The sequence below is a fragment of the Felis catus genome, chromosome E1 (genome assembly GCF_018350175.1).
Source record: "Felis catus isolate Fca126 chromosome E1, F.catus_Fca126_mat1.0, whole genome shotgun sequence".
NCBI classification, from domain to species: domain Eukaryota; kingdom Metazoa; phylum Chordata; class Mammalia; order Carnivora; family Felidae; genus Felis; species Felis catus.
Window position 1 is genome coordinate 24,075,022 of NC_058381.1, and position 26,106 is coordinate 24,101,127.

General features: G+C 40.3%; 1 protein-coding gene across 20 annotated transcripts in view; it reads left to right on the forward strand.

Annotated features, from left to right (window-relative positions):
* ACACA (acetyl-CoA carboxylase alpha) overlaps window positions 1–26,106 on the forward strand; it is a 280,099-nt gene that overhangs the window by 218,703 nt on the left and 35,290 nt on the right. For all 20 annotated transcript variants that reach the window (XM_006940119.5, XM_045044080.1, XM_006940115.5 and 17 more), the window contains 3 exons: window positions 18,899–19,042; window positions 19,633–19,753; window positions 22,945–23,041. In XM_006940119.5, coding sequence (XP_006940181.2) covers window positions 18,899–19,042; window positions 19,633–19,753; window positions 22,945–23,041 — 362 coding nt within the window. The remainder of the gene's footprint in view (window positions 1–18,898; window positions 19,043–19,632; window positions 19,754–22,944; window positions 23,042–26,106) is intronic.

The following is a 26,106-nucleotide window of genomic DNA, read 5'->3' on the forward strand; positions in this document are numbered from 1 at the left end:
GCCTGAGCCGAAGTTGGTGCTTAACCAACAGCGGCCCAGGTGCCCCTTGGGTTCTGTGTATTTAGGTAAAACTGTATTTAGTTAAAACTCATTGGGTCCACAGTTAGGTAATACTTATCTCAGGAATCAGTGAAGATGACTGTAGACTGAGATACTCTAAAGCTCTAAGGGCACACAACCAAATCTAAAATGCTAGAATTTATTACCTCTCACCTCAGCAATCTCTGGCTCACTTTCTACGTGTAGCCCTTTGTCATCTCTCTACCCTGTCTCTGGAGTGATCCGTTTCAACTTCTAGCATTGTGCTGCTTCCTGAGTTTTAGAGTGAAGAAATGCCTCTATCTCACAGATTCTGTGCCATGCAGGGTCTCTGCACTTTCTGCCTCTAATAAAACATTGTCCCTAAACTCAAGCTGAGTGCCTTCTTAGGACTGTTAACAGGATCCCTTAAATGGAGCAGTTCAGCTGTTTCATTTTCCAGTCATTCCTATGTTACACCTTCTTACGCTGGATTTTCTTCACCTTTCTCTCTTTCTACAAATGTTTATAGCTCTGTCTTTGCAAATTAGCGTTCACTGGAAGCTTTGCCTATTCCGTTTACCCTTATCTTCTCCCCTTAACCTTTCTTCTCCCCAGCCCAAGCCTGAAACCCAAGGAAATTAGCTTCTCACCTCTGCTCCCCCATAAAAAAAAAAGGAAAAAAAAAAAAAAAACCCGACCCATAGTCCTCCAACAGTGTCTTTTTCTTGGATTTGCAGTCAGCAGCCATCTCCAATAACCATCAGGCTGTCAGCTTTGCAGCTCCCCACTACCTCCCACCTCCCCCATCACTCACCAGAGGAAAAAGAGAGCCAGAGCAAGAGCTTGAAATATATCATGCAATAGTGTATCATGAATTTGTTGTGAATCACAGCAGTGAAGCAGGTTTATTTATTTCTGAGACCTTAAATCAATACAAAGTAGGTCTCTTAGTTCTGAAGCTGGGATGGAGTGTGAAAAAATGAGCCCATTGTACTCTTAAAACTTTGGGGAAAGGAGATGACAGCTATATAATTCCATTTACCAGGCACTAGGGGCTTTAATGTGAAGGTGACAGGGAGCTCTTTGTGCATTTAGAGCACCATATCTTCTAAATAAAAGATCTGTAGACTTGATAGTGGAGCATAGCTCCAAGTTTAATAATCTCCAAGCATTAGACCGAACCAATATGTTCCCAAGTCAGAGAGTTCCCCCCTAAACACTCATAAATTAAAAGTGCAAGAGCTGCACACATTGGTAGATTAGGAATGCAAGGACTCCAGCCTTTCCTAGGAGAAAGACAGACCTGGGCTCAGGCTGTACGCAGACTGCTGTGTGAATATGATAAAGATGCAGGAAACGAGACTGTTTAGAAACCTGGCTCCTGGCTGTTCATCATTCCAGATGTCCCCTGTGCTGGATCCAAATCTAGCTATGTTCCCTCTCAGAGTGGCCACCTTCACATAGTCTAATCAGCTAATGTACACAGTCAGGAGTGTTGAATTATGAAAGGAGAATCTTTAAGAGCTGTTTAGATTGAACTACAGATTACCATGCCCAGGCTTCAAGTTCTTCTGGTTGATTCCTGACTGGTTCCTAATTTTAATAATGTCTCAGTGTCTGGAATTTAAGCCTTTCAAAATCGCATGCACATAAGAGAAATTGAGAAATCAGTGTTATTAAGGAAAAGAACCCACCCAAATTTCACTAACAGCATAAGATGCAAATAGAAGTGAGGACCACTGGAACATATAATCAAGTTTTGAATATCTTCATTTTCTATCTGACCCATTGATAAAATATGCCTTTTCTCAACAGATGAAGCAGGGTTATGCAGCTCAGTAGAGCAACCCTAATATAATATGACTTTATATTAGATAGAGTTGCTAGCTTAATTCTAGCTCAGGTAAGGAATTTTGAAATAAAAACCCAATGTTTGCACTAGGGAAAACTAAAAGGATGGGACAATTGAAAAACATTTTGCTTAAGAAAGCTGCTACACATTATAACACTAATGTGGAAGATTTCTTTTGCTTATGTTAGTTCGACTTGCTGAAAATATAAATCAAAGCTGAGTTTTTGTAGAGCGCCAAGAATTATGGCAGTTCATATGCATTTATTGCATGCCTGTTATGTATAACGTTCTATCCTTACGCTGTGGTTATGATTTCTGCTTTCATGGAGCTTCAAATTTAGACTTGAAAAACAGTTACAGGCTTTTCATGTGATCTAAAGGTAAAAAGTAAGGCGTGCCTGGGTGGCTCAGTCAGTTGGGCGTCCGACTTTGGCTCAGGTCATTATCTCACGGTTCGAGGGTTTGAGCCCCACATCGGGCTCTGTGCTGATGGCTCGGAACCTGGAGCCTGTTTCCGATTCTGTGTCTCCCTCTCTCTCTGCCTCTCCCCTGCTTATGCTCTGACTCTCTCTCTCTCAAAAATGAATAAACATTAAATTTTTTTTTAATTAAAAAAAAAAAAAGTAAAATTGCTGCCCACCAGATGTAAATGAGAAAACAAAACAAACAAACCCAGGCTGCCCAAGGGCGCCTGAGTGTCTCAGTTGGTTAAGCATCCCAACTCTTGATATTGGCTCGGTTCATGGAATCCAGCCCCACATCAGGCCCTGCACTGACAGCATGGAACCTGCTTGGGATTCTCTCTCTCCCTGTCTTTCTCTCTCAAAAATATATAAACCTTAAAAAAAAGAAAAACACTGCCAAGATGAACTGTTAAGTGCTACTCCACAAGAAACCAGACCCCAGCGAGCACCAGACTCTTTGCCTAGCCACTGGTGGGCACAGACAGTCACACAGCCCTCTGTCTTTCCACACCAACCTCACATCTTCTGTCCTTGTCAGAAAACCATTGGGATTTTTTTTTTTTTTAATTTCCATCTTTTGAAAGCATATGATAGAAGATTGTTATTCAGGGGATGCCTGGGTGGCTCAGTCAGTTAAGCTTCTGACTTCGGCTTAGGTCATGATCTCACAGTTCACGGGTTTGAGCCCCACGTCGTGCTCTGTGCCGACAGCTCAGAACCTGGAGCCTGCTTCGGATTCTGTGTCTCCCTCTCTCTCTGTCCCTCCCCTGCTTGTGCTCTGTCTCTGTCTCTCTCTCTCTCAAAAATAAACATAAAAATTTTTTGAATGGCTTAAATTTAATTAATTTTAAGAAATTTGAACAGAAATTTCAGCAAAAAAGATAGGAGGATGGTAAAAGAGCACACGAAAGGATGCTTATCGTTAGTCATTAGAAAAATGCAAATTAAAAACCACAATTAGGCACCACTAAAATAAAGGAAAAAAATTCTTTTGATAAAATTTTTAACTGACAATACTAAGTATTGGTGAGAGTGCAGAACAACTGGAACTCTTATACATATCAGTAAAAATGTGAAATAGTACAGCCACTTTGAAAAAGTTTACTCCAGCCATAAACAAGAATGAGAACTTACCATTTACAACAACATGGATGAACCTGGAAGGTATAATGCTAAGTGAAATAAGCCAGTCAGAGAAAGACAAATACCATGTGGTTTGACTCATATTTAAGAAACAAAACAAAGGAACAAAGGAAAAAAGAGTCAAAAACCAAACTCTTAATACAGAAAACAAAATGGTGGTTGCCAGAGGGGAGGTAGAAGAGGGGATGGGTGAAATAGGTGAGGAAGATTAAAAGTACACTTATCTAGATGAGCACTGAGTATTATGTAGAATTGCTTCATTATATTGTATACCTGAAACTAATACAACAATGTGTGTTAATTATTCTTCAATAAAAAAATAAAGTTTAGCATTCTTTTTTTAAAAAATAAGCATTTACAGGGGCACCTGGGTGGCCCAGTCAGTTGAGGGTCCACCGACTTCAGCTCAAGTCATGATCTCACAGTTCGTGGGTTCAAGCCCCGCATCAGGCTCTGTGCTGACCGCTTGCTCAGAGCCTGGAGCCTGCTTCAGATTCTGTGTCTCCTTCTCTCTCTGCCCCTTCCCCGCTCACGCTTTGTCTCACTCTGTTTCTCAAAAATAAATAAATGTAAAAAAAAATTTTTTTTTAATAAAAAATAAACATAAGCATTTACCGTATAATGTAGCAATCCTATTCCTGGGTATTACCCAAGAGAAATGAAAATATATATCCACACAAAAACCTGTCCACGAATGTCTATAGCAGCTTTATTCATAATTTCCCCGAATTGGAAACTACCAAGAGGCAAACCGATGAGCAAGTTGTGGTACTTCCATAAAATGGAATACTACTCGGCAGTTGAAAGGAACTACTGACACCTACGTCAGCATGAATGAATCTCAGATGTGTTAAACTAACTGAAAGAAACTAGACTCCAAATAGTATGTAGTATATGACTCCATTTGTAGAACATCCTAGAAACAGCAAAACTGTTGAGGCAGAAAGCCGGGGAGAAGGGAATGGATTAAAAAGGAGATAAGAGAAAAATTTTTTTTTAATTCAAGTGTACTTGACATATAATATCATACTGGTTTCAGGTATATAAAGTATGTGCTTCAACAGTTGTATACTACATTATGAAATGATCACTACCATACAACTAGCTACCGTCAGTTACCATACAGAGTTGTTACCATATTGTTAACTATATTCTCTATATTGCACATTACATTCCGATGATTTATTTATTTTGTAACTGGAAATTTGTACCCTATTTTGTCCACCCCCCACCACACACACACACACTCATCCCTCTGGCAACCACCATTCTGTTTTCTGAGTCTGTTTGTGGCCTGTTCATTTGTTTTTTAGATTCCACATGTAAATAAAATGGTATTTGTCTTTCTCAGATTTATTTCAGTTAGCATAATAACTTTTAGGTCCATCCATATCATCACAATTGGCAAGACTTTTTTTATGGCTGAGTAACATTCTGTGATACCCACATGCCACACATCTCCACTATCCATTCATCTATTGATAGACACTTAGGCTGCTTCCATACCTTGGCTATTGTAAATAATGCTGCAGTGAACATAGAAGAGCATGTATCTTTTCGAATTAGTGTTTTCATTTTGTTTGGTTAAATACCCAGAAGTGGAATTGCTGGGTCATATGGTAATTCTGTTTTTAATTTTTTCTTTTAATTTTTAAAAAGTAATCTCTACACCCAATACAGTGCTCACACCCACAACCCTGAAATCAAGAGTTGCACACTTTACCTACTGAGCTAGCCAGGTGCCCCATTTTTAATTTTAGGAGAACTTCCATACTGTTTTACACAGTAGCTGCACTGGTTTGTATTCCCACCACCAGTGCATTAGCGTTCCCTTTTTTTCTCATCATTGTCCAACACTTGTCTTACTTTTTTGGTACTAGCCATTCTGACAGATGTGGGATGATAATCTTATTGTGGTTTTGGTTTGCATTTCTCTGATGATTAGTGATGTTGAGGATCTTTTCACGTGCCTGTTGGCCGGCCACCTGTATGTCTTCTTTGGAGAAATGTCTATTCAGGTCCTTTGTCTATGTTTTAATTGGATTGTTCATTTTTGTGATACTGAATTGTGTGCATTCTTTATATTTTTTGGATATTAACCCCTTATTGAATATATCATTTACAAATATCTTCTCCCATTCATTAGATTGCCTTTTCGTGTTGTTGATGGTTTGCTTCACTATGTAGTATCTTTTTGGTTTGATGAAGTCCCATTGGTTTATTTTTGCTTTTATTGCCCTTGCCTAAAGAGACCAATCCAAAAAACATATTGCTAAGGCATGTCAAAAAACTTACTCCCTATGTTTTCTTCTCCAGGGTTTATGCTTCTGGTCTTACATTTAAGTCTTTAAGCCAATTTGAGTATTTTTTTGTATATGGTGTAAGAAAATAGTCCAATTTTATTCTTTTACATGTAGTTGTCAAGTTTTTCCAGCACTGTTTATTAAAGAGACTGTCTTTTCCTTATTGTATATTCTTGCACCCTTTGTTGAAAATTAATTGTGTAAGCATGGATTTATTTCTAGACCCTCTATTCTGTTCCATTGATCTACAGGTCTGTTTTTGTGCCAATACCATAATCTTTTGATTACTTATAGCTTTGTAATATAATTTGAAATCAGGAAATGTGATACCTCCAGCTTTGTTCTTCTTTCTCAAGATTGCTTTGGCTATTTGGGTCTTTTGTGGTTCCATAGACATTTTAGGATTGTGTGTTCTAGTTCTGTGAAAAATGCCATTTTGATAGAGTATTTTGATGGAGAGTCCATTGACTCTTTAGGTAGTGTGGACATTTTAACAACATTAATTCTTCCAGTCCGTGAGTATAGAATATCTTTCCATTTATTTGTGTCTTCTTCAATTTCTTTCATCAGTGTTTCATAGTTTTCAGAGTACAAGTCTTTCACCTCCTTGGTTAAATTTAGTTCTGGGCATTTTACTCTTTTTGTTGCACTTGCTTAAGTGGGATGGTTTTACTTAATTTCTCTTTCTGCTGCTTCATTATTAGTCTATAGAAATGCAACAGATTTATGCATATTAATTTTATACCCTGGAACTTTACTAAATTCATTTATTCGTTCTAATAGTTTTTTTTTTTATGTTTATTTATTTTTGAGAGAGAGCAGAGAGCAAGCATGAGCGAGTGGGGAGGGGCAGACAGAGAGGTTAGACAGAGAATCCTAAGCAGGCTCCAGGTTCTGAGCTGTCAGCACAGAGCCTGACATGGATCTTGAACTCACAAGCCACAAGATCATGACCTGAGCTGAAGTCAGATGCCCAACCAACTGAGCCACCCAGGTACCCCAGTTCTAATAGTTTTTTTGGTGGAGTCTTTGGGATTTTCTGTAAATAGTATCACATCATCTGCAAATCATGACAGTTTTATTTCTTTTCTAACTTAGATGCCTTTTATTTCTTTTTCTTGTCTGATTATTGTGACTAAGACTTCCTATATTATGTTGAATAAAAGTGGTCATGGGGGCGCCTGGGTGGCTCAGTCGGTTAAGCGTCCAACTTCAGGCCAGGTCATGACCTCGCAGTTCGTGAGTTCAAGCCCTGTGTCGGGCTCTGTGCTGACAGCTCAGAGCCTGGAGCCTGCTTCAGATTCTGCGTCTCCCTCTCTCTCTGCCCCTCCCTAGCTTGCTCTCTCTCTCTCTCTCTCTCTCTCTCTCTTTCTCTCAAAACATAAATAAAGCATTAAAAAGTTTGGGTACCACCTTATCTTGTTCCTGACCTTAGAGAAAAAGCTTTCAGCTTTTCATTGTTGGCGTATGGTATTAGCTGTTGCTTTGTCATCTATGCCTTTTATTATGTTGAGGTATGTTCCCTGTGTACCCTTTTTTTTGTTGAGAATTTTTATCATAAATGGACATTGAGTTTTTGCGAAATGCTTTTCTGCATCTGTTGAGACCATATAATTTTTTTTAATGTATATTTATTTATTTTGAGCGAGAGAGAGAGAGCTCCAGCAGGGGAGGGGCAGAGAGAGAGGGAGAGAGAGAATCCCAATCAGGCTCCACACTGTCAGCCCAGAGCCTGACGCGGGGCTCAAACTCACAAACTGTGAGATCATGACCTGAGCTAAAATCAAGAGTCAGACATTTAACTGACTGAGCCACTCAGAAGCCCCTGATCATGTGATTTTTATACTTCTTTTTGTTAATGTGGGGTATCACATTCATTCATTTGCAGGTATTGAACTATCCTTCCACATGTATCATCCTTCTAACGTATTGTTGAATTCAGTTTGCTAATCGTTTTTTTGAGGATTTTTTGCATTTATGTTCATCAGAGATATTGGTCTGTAAATTTTTTTGTGGGGTTTTGTGGTTTTGTTACCAGGGTAATGCTGGCCTCCTAGAATGAGTTTTTCAATTATTTTATTTTATTTTATTTTATTTTATTTTATTTTATTTTATTTTATTTTATTTATTTAAATTTACATCCAAGTTAGTTAGCATATAGTACAACAATGATTTCAGGAGTAGATTCCTTAATGTCCCTTACCCATTTAGCCTATCCCTCCTCCCCACACCCCCTCCAGTAACCCTCTGTTTGTTCTCCATTTTTAAGACTGTCTTATGTTTTGTTCCCCTCCCTGTTTTTATATTATTTTTGCTTCCCTTATGTTCATCTGTTTTGTATCTTAAGGTCGTCATATAAGTGAAGTCATATGATATTTGTCTTTCTCTGACTGACTAATTTCGCTTAGCATAATACCCTCTAGTTCCATCCACGTAGTTGAAAATGGCAAGATCTCATTATTTTTGATTGCCGAGTAATACTCCATTGTATATATATACCACATCTTCTTTATCCATTCATCTGTTAATGGACATTTGGGCTCTTTCCATACTTGCCTATTGTTGGTAGTGCTGCTATAAACATTGGGGTGCATGTGCCCCTTTGAAACAGTACACCTGTATCCCTTGGATAAATACATAGTAGTGCAATTGCTGGGTTGTAGGGTAGTTCTATTTTTAATTTTTTCAGGAACCTCCATACTGTTTTCCAGAGTGACTGTACCAGTTTACATTCCCACCAACAATATAAAAGAGATCCTCTGTCTCCACATCCTCTCCAACATCTGTTGTTGCCTATGTTGTGAACGTTTGCAGCTCTGACAGGTGTGAGGTGGTATTTCATTGTGGTTTTGATTTGTATTTCCCTGATGATCAGTGAGGTTGAGCATTTTTTTCATGTGTCGGTTGGCCATCTGGATATCTTCTTTAGAGAAGTGCCTGTTCATGTCTTTTGCCCATTTCTTCACTAGATTATTTGTTTTTTGGGTGTTGAGTTTGATAAGTTCTTTATAGATTTTGGATACTAACCCTTTATCTGATATGTCATTTGAAAATATCTTCTCCCATTCTGTCAGTTGCCTTTTAGATTTGCTGATTATTTCCTGCGCTGTGCAGAAGCTTTTTATTTTGATGAGGTCCCAGTAGTTCATTTTTGCTTTTGTTTCCCTTGCCTCCAGAGTCATGTTGAGTAAGAAGTTGCTGTGGCCAAAATCAAAGAGGTTTTTGCCTGCTTTCTCCTTGAGGATTTTGATGGCTTCCTGTCTTACATTTAGGTCTTTCATCCATTTTGAGTTTCTTTTTGTATATGGTGTAAGAAAGTGGTCCAGGTTCATTTTTCTGCACGTCGCTGTCCAGTTTTCCCAGCACCACTTGCTGAAGAGACTGTCTTTATTCCATTGAATATTCTTTCCTGATTTGTCAAAGATTAGTTAGCCATACATTTGTGGGTCCATTTCTAGGTGCTGTATTCTGTTGCATTGATCTGAGTGTCTTAACTCTTCTTTAAATGTTTGGTAGATTTCACCTGTGAAGCCATCTCGTCCTGGACTTTGTTGGGAGTGTTTTGATTACTGGTTGAATTTAATTAATAGGATTTGGCCTGTTCAGATTTTTTTTTTTTTTTAAGTTTATTTACTTAGCACAAGTGAGAGTGTGCCTCAGAATCCCAAGTAGGCTCTGTGCTGTCCATGCAGAGCCCGTCATGGGGGTTAATCTCACAAACCAATACCAAGAGTCAGTTTTGGTTGTAACTTCTCTTTCATTTTCATTTTTATTTGGGCCCTCTCTCTTTTTTTCTTGTTGAGTCTGGCTAACAGTTTATCAATTTTGTTTATCTTTTCTAAGAACCAGCTCTTAGTTTCATTGATCACTTGTGTTGTCTTTTTAGTCTATTTCATTTATTTCCACTCTGATCTTTATTATTTGCCTTCTTTTCACCAATCTTAGGCTTTGTTTGTCCTTTCTAGTTTCAGTAGGTGAAAGATTAGGTTGTTTAGCTGAGATTTTTTTGTTTACTGTAGTTAGGCCTTCATTATTATGAACTTCTCTCCTTAGAACTGCTTTTGCTCTATCCTGTAGATTTTTGAACATTGTGTTTCCATTTTCATTTGTTTTCAGTAGCATGATGTTTATCCTCCACATGTTTCTGTTTTTTCCAGTTTTCTTCTTGTAATTGATTTCTAGTTGGTACCATCATGGTCAGAAAAGATGCTTGGTGTGATTTCAGTCTTTTTAAATTTATTGACACTTGTTTTGTGGCCTTACATGTGATCTGTCTTGGAGTATGTTCCATATGAATTTCAAAAGAATGTGTATTCTGCTGATTTTGTACGTGTATATATATATCCATCCATCCATCTGTCCATCTATCCATCTGGTATATGTATCATTCAAAGCCACTGTTTCTTTGTTGATTTTCTGTTTGGGTGATCTATCCATTGATGTAAGTGGGGTATTACAGTTCCCTGCTATTATTGTATTACTGTCAATTTCTCCCTATATATCTGTTAATATTTGTTTTGTGTATTTTTGTGCCCTTGTGTTGGGTGTATAGATATTTGAAATTGTTATATCCTCTTGTTGGATTGATCCCTTTATCATTATGTAATGCCCTTCTTTGTTTCTTCTTACAATCTTTGTTTTAATATAATACTTGTCTAATATAAGTATTACTACCCCAGCTTTCTTTTATTTCCATTTGCAGGGAATACCTTTTTCTGTCCTCCTCACTTTCAATCTTTGTGTGTATTTAGATCTGAAGTGAGTCTCTTATAGGCAGCAGATAGGTAGTCTTGTTGTTGTTGTTTTTTTTAATGTTTATTTTGAGAAAGAGCACATGGGTCAGGGAGGGGGCAGAGAGAGGGAGGGACAGAGAGGGAGAGAGAGAGAATCCCAAACAGGCTCCATGCCCAGTGCAGAGTCCAACATGGGACTCGATCCCACAACCATGAGATCACAACCTAAGCTGAAATCAAGAGTTGGACATTCAACTGACTGAGCCACCCAGGTGCCCTGGTGGTCATTTTTTTATTCATTCAACCACCGTATGTCTTTTGATTAGAGTATTTAGTAGATTTACGTTTCAAGTAATTATTGAGAGACATGTACTTATTGCCATTTTGTTGATTGTTTTCTGGTTGTATCTCTTGACTAATTGTAGATCTAGACGATTTTACTACTTTTGTCTTTTAACCTTCATACTATGTAAGTAGTTGATCCACTACCTTTACCGTATGTTTACCTTTACCAGTTAGATTTTTTTTTCTTACATAATTTTCTTCTTTCTAGTTATGGCCTTTTCTTTTCCATTTAAAGAAGTCCCTTGGCACCTGGATGGCTCAGTTGGTTAAGTGTCCGACTCTTGATCTCGGCTTAGGTTTTGGTCTCAGGATTGTGAGTTCAGGTCCCACATTGAGCTCCATGCTGGGCATGAAGCCTATTTAAAAAACAAAAACAAAGAACAAAAAAATAAAAATAAAACAGTCCCTTTTAAATTTCTTGTAAGACTGCTTTGGTGGTGATGAACTCCTTTACCTTTTGCTTGTCTGGGAAACTCCTTATCTCTCCTCCTATTCTGAGTGATAACCTTGCTGAGTGGACTATTCTTGATTGTAAGTCCTTTCCTTTCACACTTTGAATATATCATGCCACTCCCTCTGCCCTGCAAAGTTTATGCTAAAAAAATCACCTCATAGTCTTATGGGAGTTCCCTTGTACTTAACTGGTTGTTTTTCTCTTGCTTCCCATAAGATTCCCTCTTTATTGACATTTTGATTATAACATGTCTTGATGTGAGTCTCTTTGGGTTCATCTTATTTGGTGTTTCCTGGACTTGGATGTCTGCTTCCTTCCCCAGGCTAGGGAAGTTTTCAGCCATTATTTCTTCAAATAGGTTTTCTGTCCCTTTCTTCTCCTTCTGGGACCTCTATAATGTGAATGTTAATATGCTTGATGTTGTCCCAGAAGTCCCTAAACTACCTTTATTTTTTTTTTCTTTCTGCTGTTCTAGTTGTATGTTTTCCACTACTGTCTTCCAAATCACTGATCCATTCTTCTGCATTATCTAATCTGTTGCTGATTCATCCTCTTGTGTATTTTTCATTTAAGTTATTGTATTCTTTACTTCTCATTTGTTCTTTTTTCTGTTTTTTATCTGTCTGTTAAAGTTTTTACTATGTTCTTCCATTCTTTTCCTGAGTTTAATGAGCATCTTTATGATCATTACTCTGAACTCTTAATTTGGTAGATTGCTTATCTCCATTTCATTTAGTTCTTCTCCTGAGATTTTGTCTTACTCTTTCATTTGGAACTTGTTCTTTTGTCTCCTCATTTTCCTTAACTCTCTGTTTGTTTTTATGTATAGGTAGATCAGTTTTATCTCCCGGTCTTGAAGAAGTGGCTTTATGTAAGAGGGTGTCCTGTGGGGCCAGTAGCACAAAACCACCCTGGTCACTCAGTCCAAGTACCTGCCCCCTCCTCCCCGCCCCAGGGTTTCCCCTGTGGGCTACACACACCTTCCTGTTGAGGCTAGGCCACAGTTAGTGCAGACTTGCTGGTGCGTGAGGCTGGCCCCTTGGAACAGGGGCCACTGGAGGAGAGGGGCTCTGGTGTTGGCAGAGACTACCCCCTGGGTGTGACGGTGGGGGGGGAGCCACTTGGGAAGGACTCTGCCAGGGTAGGTGGATGGGGGCTGGGGAGTCCACAGGGCAATGCTGGGGTGTGTGAGTAGTGCCAGCACAGGAGATGGAGAGTGTCAGAACTGTCTCTCACCACCACCAGGCCAACTAGGTAGAAGAGGGGTGAAGAAAATGGTGCCTGCCAATGCTTCCTTCCCTGGAGAATGTTCCAGCAGATATCTGCCCCTCTAGCACATGCCCTAAAATTAGTGACTCTCTTAGAAGTCTCAGTTTCCTGCTGTTCTCTGGTACGTAAGCCCTACTGGTTTCCAAAGCCACATGTTATGGAGGCTCTGCTTCCTGGTGTAGGTCCCTTGAGCTGGGGAGCCCATGTGGGACTTGGACCCCTCATTCCTCAGCAAAGGCCTTTACAGTGGAGATAGCCCTCCCACTTGTGGGTCACCACACCAGGGGTGTAGGTCCTGACTAGACCACATCTTGCCCTGCCTACCCATCTTGGTGTGGCTTTTTCTGTATATTCTTAGTTGTGTAAAATCTTTTCTGCCAGTCTTCACTTCATTTTCAGAGATAGTTCTATATGTAGTTGTAGTTCTGGTTTGTCCATGGAAGGAGGTGAACTCAGGATCTTCCTACTCCACCATCTTGATCCCACCCCCTTGAGGGAAATTTTGGGGTGATTTTGATGGTGGTTACGTATGTATTTGTCAAAATTCATAGAATTCTGTTCCTGAAAGTGGATGATTTTTCTATATATAAATTATACTTCAGTAAACTAGACTTTTCAAAAATTTCTGTATTTGGAAGTAATTTATTGTCAGTATCCTCCAGGCTGTAGCTAAATGAGCAGTTGATGGATTCCTAAAATAAGTGATTTCTTTTTGGCAGTCAGTTTTCACTCTGGAAGCCTATGTTTTGGTCATACGTTTCTCATACTTTTGACAAGTAAACTGTTGTGTGGCTCTTCTTACCCCCATTACACTGAAAATGTGTTTCTGTTCTTCACACAGTCCACCTTCAAATCCTTGTCATCCTTCTGCCATTTAACTCATTCCTCTGTTTTCCTCTCCCCTGCATAAGCAGAGGTCTTCCAGTGTTTTGGGTGGCCTGTATCTCGGCCTCTTTTTGGCCAAATACCTTCTCCCTCCTCTCGTTGCACAGTCCCTTTACTCCAATTTACCCATCCACAGACCTGATCACTTCATAATATTGCTGTTTGTAGAGCGGTTTTTAGTCTTGTAGTGGATGGTCTTTAATCTGGCTGTGGCTCAGGTCAGAGGCTTTCCCATCCTGTGCTGGCAGTAGATCACTGTGCCCCTTCTCTACCCCAACTCTGGTCTACCAGCTGCCGACCAGCACTCCAGTTTGCCAGTGACAAGCGCCAGTGAAGAGGGGAGAAGAAGTTGTAACCCTGAGTCTGTGTATTAAGAGGCTATATTTTGGGAACCCCCAGATATTCTTGGTCGCAAAGGCACCAGTTCTGTCTCCCTAGAGATTTAATTCCACTCACCCTTGGATATAGTCCTAGAGAAACATTTGCACAGTAATATGTACTGCACCACTTAAAATTGTTAATTGGAGATTGAATTACTTGTCAGCTTTTAAAAATGTAGTCCTCTCAGGTCAGAGAGGAGGGTGTTAGCAGCATGAGTAGATGAGCTATTGCATTTTTTTTCTTTCCCTTCCTCTTTTCTCCCCCTCCCTTTTCCTCTCTCTCATTCTTCCACCTTTCTTTTGTCTCTGTTTTACCACTTGTTTCCTGCTCCCTCTTATTTTCATTCATATTTATCTCTCTGCCTTAGCCAAACCTTTATCAATAACCTGACAGATCACAGAGTGACTTTAATATCTAGAATCGTGAATAAAGTCCAGTGATGATTGCTTGGGAAATGTACAGAACTCCTCAGATCCTCTTGAGAATGGAAATACCCTAATGAGAAGGAGGATTGCAGCAAGGACTCAGTTTGTGTAGCCTAAATTCTTAGATGCAAGAGGAATTATATACTTCCTTCTTCTTTAAATAGAAGATTGCCCTGGACCAAGAATTGTTTAAAGGAGGAAAGATTGGCTAAAGGGGTTCAGAAAACAGCAAATTTCATTTTTTATTCCATTGATATGCATCATTCTTATTCACATCTTCAGCATATGATTGCAAATATTTGCCTATATGTCTAAAGGCCCCCATCATAATGTATATATCAGGACAAGGGCAGGTTTCTAAAAATTGAGCTGAGTTGCATCTATGAAACTTGGAAATCTTAATGCCTGTGCTGACAAATATCCTGACAAGTAAATACTATACTCATTCAGTATTACATAGTGATTTCATTTGCACAAAACCTCACAATGCTCTGCCACTTCAGTCAAACGTCTAGAGCACTGGGGAAAGGAAGAACGTGTTTATCTTGATCTCCAAAAAGGGATTTAAGGGAGAGAGCAGGCTGTATATTAGACTGTTTTCATTGCCTGTCAGCTATGGTAAACCTGAGCTGTCTGCGGTGTCTCTAGATAAGCAGCAACAGCAGCAGAGGCCTTAGCATGTATGTATGACTGCATTCATTTGTACTTCTTATGTATCTCAAAATTTCTAAAGGCTGTGTAGCATCTTTGGTGGAGGCTTTAACAATTGTGTCTCTGCTAATCACTGGCTTTTATGCAGTGCCCTTAATTCTCAGGTCTGCCAGCTTCAGTGAATGAAGTGTGGGATGAAGCTTAAGTTTATATTGAGTGGATGAAGATCCTCTTTCCTCTCAGAGTCAGCCCTTGTTTAGTTCTGTTGGTGTGGGCACTCTTCAGCAGGGGACCCTGAGGTGGTGCCTGTTCCTAATATTTTATGGTACTTCTTCTCCTCCTAAACTTGGGGGGCAGGAAAATGGGGCCTCAGGAGCCACCTCTGTTTGAATGGCTCCTCCTGTGTTTAAATATGGTTATTGATGCTTGTTGGAAAGAGAAATTAAAAATTTGTATCACGCAGTAGAGAATGTGAGAAAAGTAATTTGGGAAATGGAAAATGGCCAGCAGCTTGATTTGTATAGAAATGTGTATGTCAGAGCTGGAAAACTAATGAATGAAGCTCACCTACTTTGTGAAGATTCTATGTTGGTGAGGGTTGTTTGCCCCAGATTTTTCTGTGAAATACTGCTCGGGCAACACCGAATAATAAAACAGTGGTACTGTCTATGTGGACTCGTTTCTTTGCCTCCCTAGATACTGATCAGGGTTTGCATAACTGTTCCAGCATGATCATTTCAGAGTTAGGCAGAATGGATTTTGTCCTACCCCAGATTCTGCTGCTTTGGTTGGAGCTTTTGTTGTGAAGTATTCTAAAATCATTAAAACCACTTGAGTCAGCAACGACCCCTATAAATCAGGAGCTATTGTGTGCGCACTCATTCTACTGGTGCATGCTCCAAACATACGGTCATTGAAGATGAACTGGAGGGGACTGCTTTCTCTTCACCGATTGTTAAGTAGCTATGATTGTTAGCATTTGTTTGTGATTAGTGAAGCAGGTTTCCTTTCTGTGTGTCCTTCCCTCCCCACCCCCATCTCCTAAGATAAGGCCAGTCACAGCCATTTGGATGCTCTGTTAGTCTATCCTATAATTTTTCCCTTTAATTACCAAAGTAAATGAATTTTCTCTCACGACAAACATTTCTTTAGTCCAGAAATAGTGTCCTTGGTTATGGTAAGCCCTAGTTAGGTTTCTTTCTGAATCCATAGGAGAAGTGTACAAATACTGCCTTTGAGAACAATGCCAAAGCATCAGAAGCTGCGTATTACTTGTAAAGGGAAGATGTGCTAAGTGATTAAATTCTTGCTCCTTCCAAGTTTGTCTCCCATTAATTTATATGAATATGGAGTAGAATGGGCAAGTGGCAGATCCTCCGAGATGAGCCCAGTCCTGGATGTTCTTCCCTTTTGAAATGAGGGACAAAGATGTGTGAGGAAGGTGTATTTGAACTGCTGAGCAACTCTTGGTCTGCTTTGGTCCCTTTTTCCAAGATTGTTCCTTCATCAGTTCACCACAAATTTGGGAGGAGTTTGAGGCTCTAAGCAGATGGACATTATCAAGTACTAGTACTGTTTCCCATGAAAGAAAACCACGTTTCTGAGTATAAAATGGCCCCAGCTGTCTTCCAGGCAGCAAGGAGTTCTTGGCGCCTGACATAGATTGTGAATATCAGATACTCAGGGTCAGTGCAGTGTCTCCTTTTTATTTCTTTTCCCCCTTTCCAATTTTATTTTAATAATTAAAAATACTGCTGATCACACTGAATGACTTCTGGCAGAAAGGCGGTCTGTCCCAGAAGGACCAGTTGTGGGCCATCGGGTTTATGACGTCCATAAAACCAGAGCCACATCAGAGCATGGCCTCCCTGAGTGACAGGATTTTTGCTTCCACCAGGGTCCCCCATCAACTGACTGCTTTGGATATTTGTTTTGGGTTGGTTTTTTGTTCTGTTTTGTTTCCTGATGCATGTGTGACTGTACATGTGTGCACACATTTAAAGATATAAATGAAACAGGTATGTAATGCCCTCTGCCTGTTAGAAAGACTAAAGCCATCAAAATAACAAACGGCGTGTATTTGCTAGAATGTCAAAGTTATGAGTTTATTTTGTAATGATGTGCTCCTGCCTTCATGAGGTAAACTGGCCGTGGCGGAGGTGTTATTAGTAATATGGACTCAGTGGAGCAGAAAGCCGAGTGACCGAGAGATCAGTGTATCAGTCAGAGAGAGGGCAAATGGAAAGAGACAGCAGGAGAATGAGAAAGGAGCCACAGTGCCTGGGCTGAGATTAAAGACAGAGGAGGAGGGGAGCCCAGTGGTCAGATATGGTCTCCCCTGTTCCTGGGGCTCCTTCAGAGGAGTTGCTGGCATGTTGTTCAGCCCGGGGCTGTCTGCAAACACTGGTTCTCTGCACTTCCTTACCAAGGAAGGTGGTAATCTAAGAACAATTTTGCTTTCCATATTCCTTTCAGAGAGTCTCTTCCTTCGTCCTTCCTAGCTGAAGTTAAATGGGTCTGAGGCCAGCTGGGCCATACTGAGGGGATTACTTTGGTCACCAACTTCTTCATCCTTTGCAATGTCTTGATGTAGGGGCTGACCCAGCATGGAAGGGACCATCTCAAAGCTCCTAACAAGAAGGGGCAAAATGGGAATATACAGGTAGAATTTGCTGGTCTTTCATTTGTTAGATTCTTCCCAGAGACTAAAAATGAGTAAAAGTTATTACTAAGGAAGAAAAATTTGTGTTGTTATTTTCTGAAGGAGGAGGGGAGAGGGAAAAGAAAAGGTAAAATACAGTAAGCGCTCTACAACCGTTTAGAGCTCTCCAGGGCTACCCTAGATGACTGGCAATTACTACCCACTCGGCAGTTTGCAGTAGTCAGTGATCAGGCTGCCCGGCTTCCATTGCTGGGTCAGAAAACCTCCCTCCCTGAAAGAAATTATTAACCAGTCTTCGAGGGAAAAAGAAACCCTACAATTTCCAAGTCCACTCATATTTTTTTCTTCCTTTTCTTCTTCTTTGAGGAAAACTTTGTGGTTTCCAATTGCAGGTACCTTTCAACCTCACACGGGTTAAACTCCTTCAGGGATACACCAAGGATTGAGGCCTTGTGTACTCCCTGGAACATTGGAAGAGAAAGACAGAGGAGAGGCGGGCTTGGGTATAAATCACTGCCCTCCACCCAGCACACTAAAAGGACTTTAGACTCAAGGGTTTGTGTGTGGGTCATGGGTCGCTTCCGGATTTTGCCAGCTTTAGGGCTGTGTGTGGAGACCAACTTCAAAATTCAAATGTAAGGGGAAAAGTAAGCCTTTAAAAAAAATTAGGAACCTAAACCTCATAGCGTTTAACTGAGTCTTGTCATAAAGATTGTCAAAAGGCAGGCATGTTACCTCTTTGTGTAGACGTGTAGCAGTTCCTCTGGTCTGCTCACAGTGAGGTAGCCTGCACTTCAGGGTCCCAGCCTCACCCACCACCATGGCTCTAGCTGAGTCGAAGTATGCTACACCTATCTGTGGCAGCCAGGAAAGAGAGAGGGTTGCTGGTTTTTAAATTGCAACAATGTATGTGATTGTTCAAAAGCCTTTTTGATTGTTCTAAGCTCTCTTTTTTTTTTTTAATTTTTTTTTTTAACGTTTATTTAACATTGACAGAGCATGAGCAGGAGAGGGGCAGAGAGAGGGGGAGACACAGAATCCGAAGCAGGCTCCAGGCTCTGAGCTGTCAGCACAGAGCCCAACACGGGGCTCGAACTCACAAACTGTGAGATCATGACCTGAGCCAAAGTCGGAGGCTCAACCGACTGAGCCACCCAGGTGCCCCAAGCTCTCTTTTTAAGACAAAGGAACCACAGAAGCTGGAATCTGTGTCTTGTGGAGAAAAGAACCCATTTTAGTGAGAATCGCAAAATAGACTTTGCCTTTATTTCTGTCAAGATGAATGTGTTTTCTCTTGCTTGTTTCTCTAGGTCCTTGGGCGGGAAGTATACACCTCCAATAACCAGCTTGGGGGCATCCAGATCATGCACAACAATGGGGTGACCCACAGCATCGTTTGTGATGACTTTGAAGGGGTTTTCACTGTCCTACACTGGCTGTCTTACATGCCTAAGGTGAGCCCTTTGTACCCAGCATTGACAAAGCCCACAGAACCAGGCCTCTCCACCAAGGATTACAGGGCCTCTGTGTTTGAGGTCTCCTCCTTATGGGGGAGAAATTGTTTTATGAAATATTCCTCTGGAAGTTGTTGGTTTCTCTTTTCCTTGCAGCTGTCTTTGGGTTTCTACCTTAAAATGCCTTTGGATTTCATTGGTATAGGCCCCTTTCTGATGTTTTCCAGTCACAGAAGCCTTCATGGCCTGTCTGAGCTCAGATCCCAGCATACCAAGGCCTCTTCCTCACTGTGGGTTTTCTCCTTTGCAATAGCCATCCATCCCCCTGGGAAGCTTCCCCTAAAGCATGGAAACACTGAAATCAGGAGTCAGAATGTACCACATTTTGCCAGGCTCCTACATGATACTTGAGACCTGTGCATGTGGTCAGGGCCTGGCATACAGTTGGGATGCCTCTCAGTGATGACTGGGACAGATAGGTGTGATTCCGTATGTGGTCCCTACTGCCTTTGTAATGATTGTGGCTGAGCTAGTACTACAGGCCTATTGTTCACTGATTGCTATGCTCTTTCCTCCCCACTGCCTTTCAGAATGTGCACAGTTTAGTACCTCTCCTGAACTCCAAGGATCCGATAGATAGAATCATCGAATTTGTTCCTACGAAGGCCCCCTATGATCCTCGATGGATGCTAGCAGGCCGTCCTCACCCAAGTATGTATTTTTTGAGGGTCCTGTGGTACCCTGGCCCTCAGGCTATCCGTCTTCCTTTTATTCGCTAACCAATTCCTGCACAACAGTACATGACAAAACAGAGCTACTTTAGTAGTCTGGAAATGAGACACATCTTTAAAACAGCTCTCCAAAGATTAAGGTGGAAAACCCTTCCAGAGCAAATGAGAAACAAAGGAAATTAGATGTACAAGTCAGTCTCTGAGTCATAAGCAATACAGTCACTAATACATTTCTTCTGTTAATTCTGTTATTAAAGCACTTACTACTTAATGGGTTCAAAGACTTTAAATCTAAGCAATAAAGTCATAGAATCTTCGACCATCTAATCTCTGTAAACAAAGATTAATCAGATCAGTTTTAGAAAAGATATTTGACATTCAGTGTAGAACATGACTATACTCTTGTCAGCACACTATTTCTGAGCATCAGCCTGCCTGTGCCCTTTTTTCTTATGATATTGGTAATAGTTGGGACTTGCTGTAGTTATTCATGTAAGATTATTTTGTAAGGTCATTATTCATGAACAGATTGTCCAGAACTCTTGACTTCATAAATATATTGAGTGAGAACAAGCCCTCCCTCCATGTTTATCTCATATATCCCTGTCTTGTGGCTGATTTTACCTATCTTCAAAACAAAAAACCAGAAAAACAGTGGTGTCTCCATGTAAGGTGAATGTACATTCTCACTTGCCAGTTCATTAGGCTGCTTTAACAAACCTTACTTCTCAGGTGGTTCTTTTGTGAGGCCCCAAATCCCCCTACTACATTTTGAATCTGCGTTTTTCAGGTTATTTGAGAAAGTGTTCTTCTTTGCATGTTTATGGCAACTATTTCAAAGAAAGCCTTATTATCTAAAAGAAGAATGGAATGCAGAAGATAATTCATTAAATTTAAGAGTCATTTTGATTTTGTTGAAAGAAAGGAAGAGGTCTGTGTAAGGAAGACTTACTAAACCTCTGTGGGTACCCACTGTGAGCTAGGTGGGACTGCAAAGCACTTTCATATACATTATCTTCTTTAGGCTTTCTACTTCTCAGAGATAAAAAAAAAAAAAAGATCACCACTTTAAAAGCTCAGAGAAGTTAAGTGATTTGTGCAAGGTCACACAGCTATTACTTAGGAATTGGAACTTAATCTGCAGTCCAACTGTAGATAGTGTAGAAAAATCACCAGAGGAATTTCAATTTCAATTTTTACCTGTTGTCTTTAGTACCTTTTCTTACTTTTCATAAAATGAAATCGTTTTTCCTACATAGCCAGAAAAAATCACCATAGTAATCTCCCTACCTCTCATATGTGTACCATGATTATGATAAGAACTATGAACCTAAGATCTTGTCAGCCTTAAAATCCAGAACTTTTCTGGGGGAATTCAGAACAAGAGTCAGTGAGTCTTCTCCTGGGAATCATGAGGGTGGTGGCAGGGCGGGGGTGGGGAGGGGCATCTTAGTTGACTTATAAGTTCTACATCTGAACTGAACACAACCTGCTCTTTAAGGTTTCGGGGTGGGGGTGAAGTGAAGTCCACCTACACCAGCCATGGCCCACCAATGACCCCCCCCTCCCCTAGTCAAAATACAAGGTGGGAAATTTTTTAAAAAAGAAAGTCTTTCCATTTTGATGAATTTTATAGTTCCAAATCATTATTATTGAAGTAAGAATCATAAAATGATCCAAGCATACAAAGTTAAAATTTCAGTATCCTGATACACTTAGAAGTTTGATTTAGAACCTTCATCAAAATTTGAGCCCTCTTTCATGGGGTGGACAGATGTGTGTGTATGTAGGTGGGCATTATCCTGGCCATTATTAATGAAATCCACAGAATAAAATGAAATTTGTGATAAACTAAGTTTTCTGTTTTTTGGATAATATTTTTTCATCGTCTCCCTAGTAATTCATCCTGCTGTCTATGTGCAGCTAACACTCGCTCCCAAATCGAGTGACTTCAGATTTTAATTTAGTGGAAGCGTTAAAGAAAGCAGATGATTCCCTGTGATAAGTTAAAGCAGATATCTTCTAGGTGAAAAGTTAAAGTCATTTATTAGAGGAGATAGTGCTGTGATATTCTTCAAACTGACGCCCAACACGAGACCAGAATCTAAACGATCGGCTTTGGGCTCACGATAGAGAGATAATTTTGAAATGGATGATCACATTTTACACTGGGGCCATAGAGGCAAGGAATGTAGAACACAGTAATTACAAATTTAGTCTTGATAAAACACTCTCCATCCTGTTTAAGTCAGCAGAGGTTAGCTTGCTCGGATCTCCACTTTTAATTGGTTTTGGACTTGGGTTTTTAGGGGGCGGAGGGCCATGTTCAAATTAGAAGGATCACTGAGAAACCGTGAGCTGAGGGGCAAGCTAGGAAACCGTTATTTGCAGAAGCTTTTATGGGGCCTTGGTCAAACACGGATACCTGTGGAACAAAAGTTTTTTTCTTAACCTGAGATGTCAAAGGTTACATGTCTTGCCAGTAAGGAAATTCTATGTGCAAGGGTGGTTAATGACATTAAGTGTATGCATCTTAACCGTTACATTTTTGCTATGTGTCAAGAGTATGTGGGCATTGCCCTTCCTTAGAGAAAGATTGTAGTTTGTCAGCTGTAAGTAAAGGGGATGTATCATGTATCTTGCTGCTTTTCTAGTAAAGAAGCCATTCCCCTTTTCCCTTCCCCACATTTGGGTCCTCATCTGATCATTAATACTTATCATTGGCTGTCTTCAGCTTTCCATTACAAAAACGTCAGTGGAATCAAACAAAATTGTAAGCTAAGTTTTAAAATAGAAATAGACATTTTGAAAACACTTTAATGACTTGGCTGCCTTTTGACAAATGTTTGTGGTGTTTTGAAAAAAGCCAAGTTATTTATTTAAAAGCATGCAAACTCTGCTAGCTGAACCCCATCGTTTAACAATAAATGATGCTTTTGCTGATAAATGATTCTTTTTATGCAAACTAGCAAATGAAATAGGAGATGATGTCTGAAGGCAGATGAACATTCAGCTGCCTAATGCATGCATCTATTATAATATGGTTAAAAACAACAACAAACTCCCCAAAATAATCCCCCAAATCCAACCTTAAATTTGCCAGTTCCAGTGCATTTTCAGTGGATTGATGATCTTTATTCTCCCTTTGTTCTCTTTCTTTCCCTTCTGTAGCCCAGAAAGGTCAGTGGTTGAGTGGATTCTTTGACTATGGATCTTTCTCTGAAATCATGCAACCCTGGGCACAGACTGTGGTGGTTGGCAGAGCCAGGTAAGAGCCCTTTTGTTTTGGAAGCTCTTCTTCCTCCTAACTAAAACCAAGAGAGGAAAGGGCCATAGCTATATAGGTTTGTTTTGTTTTGTTTTACCAATAATGCTCTCTTTATCTAAACTTCCGAAGAATATTGGATTATAGTCATGCCCAACCAAGGCAGCATAACTGAAGTGCTGGTTCCCAGTAGTCATTTACTGTGTCACTCCAATGATGCGTTTAATCTGAAGTCTGGTTTTGACACTTCCTTTTTATAATGCTGAAAGAAAAGCTCTCTGAGGGCTGTAAAGCCCAAATACAATAGCCATAGCCCACCAATGACCTTCCCCTTCCCCAAAGACCATTTTCTTTCAGAGGCAGGTGACAAATGAATCAGACTCATCTACCTTTCCGTGTAACCCAAAAGATCTATGTAACCTAGAAGAAGTCCCTTCCTGGCCGTGAGATTATTTAAGTAACAAACGTACTATATTGGTTTATCATCAGATTTGAATTGCAAAAAAATAAAATAAATAAAATAAAAAAGTTTGCCTGAAATAGGAATTAGTAAAATAAACTGGGATAGATTGCTGGACTACCTATATTTTTCAAATGGGAAATTGAAGTTTCTATTAAATTTTAATACCCCCTCTAAGAAGTGCTTCACTCAACAGCAAGCCCTGCACGAAATCATCTGTAGCGCTCGCTATAACGAGCACCTGCCAAGGCTGATCCTAATCTCGTTCTGCACTGCAGAGACATGCTGCCCCAGGGACCCACATCTGGAACTCACCTTCCTCTCGGGGGCAATCAGTTTTCCTTATCTTGGTGAAAAGTGGCACCTGCTCAAGATTCTCAAACATGCCACATTGGGTTGAGATTTAGATTCTAGCCTTGAAAATAATTCTGGGCTTCATGGTTCTCTCTGTACAGCAGGTCAGCACGTCTTATGCTGCCAATGACAAGGAGCCATCAGATGGCAGATCCAACAGACAGGGTCTTCCACTGTGACTCTGAATAAGAGTCAGGCCTGGAGTTAGCCCAGACTGAAACTCACAGGGGCTAGCTCCCATTTTCTCTCACGTCTCAGGTCTTCTACCTCACCACGGGCCTCCGGGTCCCAGTGAGAACTATTCTTTGTGCCTGGTAAAATTCCATGGGGGAGTGGGGGTACACTGGAGATAGAACCCTCCTACCAGAGTCTATTGGTTTGTTATGGAGGGTCCTTATATCACAGACCAACTTTTTTGAAAATTTGTCTGTTACCTATTCTGCTTCAGTTTTTTGTCTGTAAAAATCATGACAGATTTTAAGCCTGAGAAAGTGAAACCTTTGTTTAGGTCTTTAAGATCCTCTCATGGGAAACAGGAAAATGCTTTACACTTATGATTGGAAGAATAAGGATTGTTCTGTGAGCAAGATCAGTCAAGCTTGGCTTTAGTTAGCTCTGCCATTGTTTATTGCAACACCCACTCTGACTTCTTCCTTTCTTTCCATCTGATGAGTTCTGGGCTTCTTACTCCAAACACATACACATGCTCACAAGTATATAAAACACAAATGGAGCTAGCTTCTTTCAAAAGCAATGGTATTTCAAGAAATAAATATAAATGTATTCTTCTGGGATTGTTACTGTAAGTGCTGCCAAAACTCATCTTTGGTATGTATGTTTGGAATATGTGTGCTATTGGCTGTAAATTGTCTTTTATTATTCCATGGCACCTTGTCCAGGGACACACTATAAAACAAGATGTAGCATCTTCATGTGCTAGCCTGATAAAATTTATATGAAGTATAATAGAAAACAGAAGTTGTTCTGAGCTGTTTTCAAGTTCAATAAATAACTGTAATACTCGGATAAAGATGTTCTTTATTAGGTCACATGGGCCCTAATATATAAGTTATAAGTTACCGATTTAGGGTGGCTTTTGCAATTACAAGTTTCCAGTTGGATTGTTAATCATTGTGAACAGAAATATTTCTAAACCCTCCTGTGTACCTCCTGCTCGTTGTCTGGTTGTCTAGAGGGCTTTTGATTCTGATTCAATGCAGGCAAGTGACAAGGGGGTGGGTGGTCCCCACTCAGGCCCCTGTCAGGCCTCTTGTGATGACAAGAATCCATTTCCAGTAGCCAGTGTAAGACTATCCTTCATGGAAAAGTTTGTTATGGAGATGCTGTGGGGAATGAGAGACTATAACCCATCCCAGCCCTAGCCCCAAGGAACGCAGCTGAGAAAGTGCAGCCTGAATCACATTTTCCAGAGTAAGCACTCACGCTGTACCTTACAGCAACTACCATCCCCCTCTTCTCTTTCTTCCTGATTTTTATCAGGAAATCTTTCTGAGGACCAAGTTAGGAGGGTATCATGGAGCATAGATGCAGAGCCTTTTCCTGGAGAGTTTTTTAAAATTAACATATGTTGGAGATTAAATGTATACTTTTAATATAGATCACCTATTTCACCAAGATTACTGCTGCAAGCTATCCCTGTTCCCCTGCTCTCTTCCAATGAAATAGAAAGCTAAGGGCTTATTTAACCACCTCTGCACCCTTGGCACTGCTTTTCATCATCTCCATAAACACCTACACATTTCCCATTCATATACTCAGTGTAAGACCGACTATACTCTCAAATAATCTTATCCAGAACCACAGTATTAGTACTCCATAGAAATGACAGCTCTATTCCAGCAACGCCAGCTTAAATTCTCAGGTGCCTCCTACCTTTCAGACCTTTTCTCTCTGTCTTCACCAAAGCAATGCTCTAGAGTGATCTGAGAAATTTCATTTGGCATCCACAGAGATAGGTGTGTGCATGTGTGCATATATGCGCACACACACATCTAGACTGTTGAGTGTAACTCCTGAGGCTCCCCTAGTACAACCCTTGGTTTGAATTTATCATGTGGAGAATAGAAGTGATTCTGAGGGGAGGCTCCCCTGGATTTATAAAAATGTATAGTATTTATCAAATCCAGTCTCACATTTCACCCCTAGAAGCGTCAGATTTCCCTCTGTTCTCTGTATTTGCAGTCTCCAGTGCCCCCACCGTGATGTTGTGATGTGGGGCTGGAAAATAAATGAC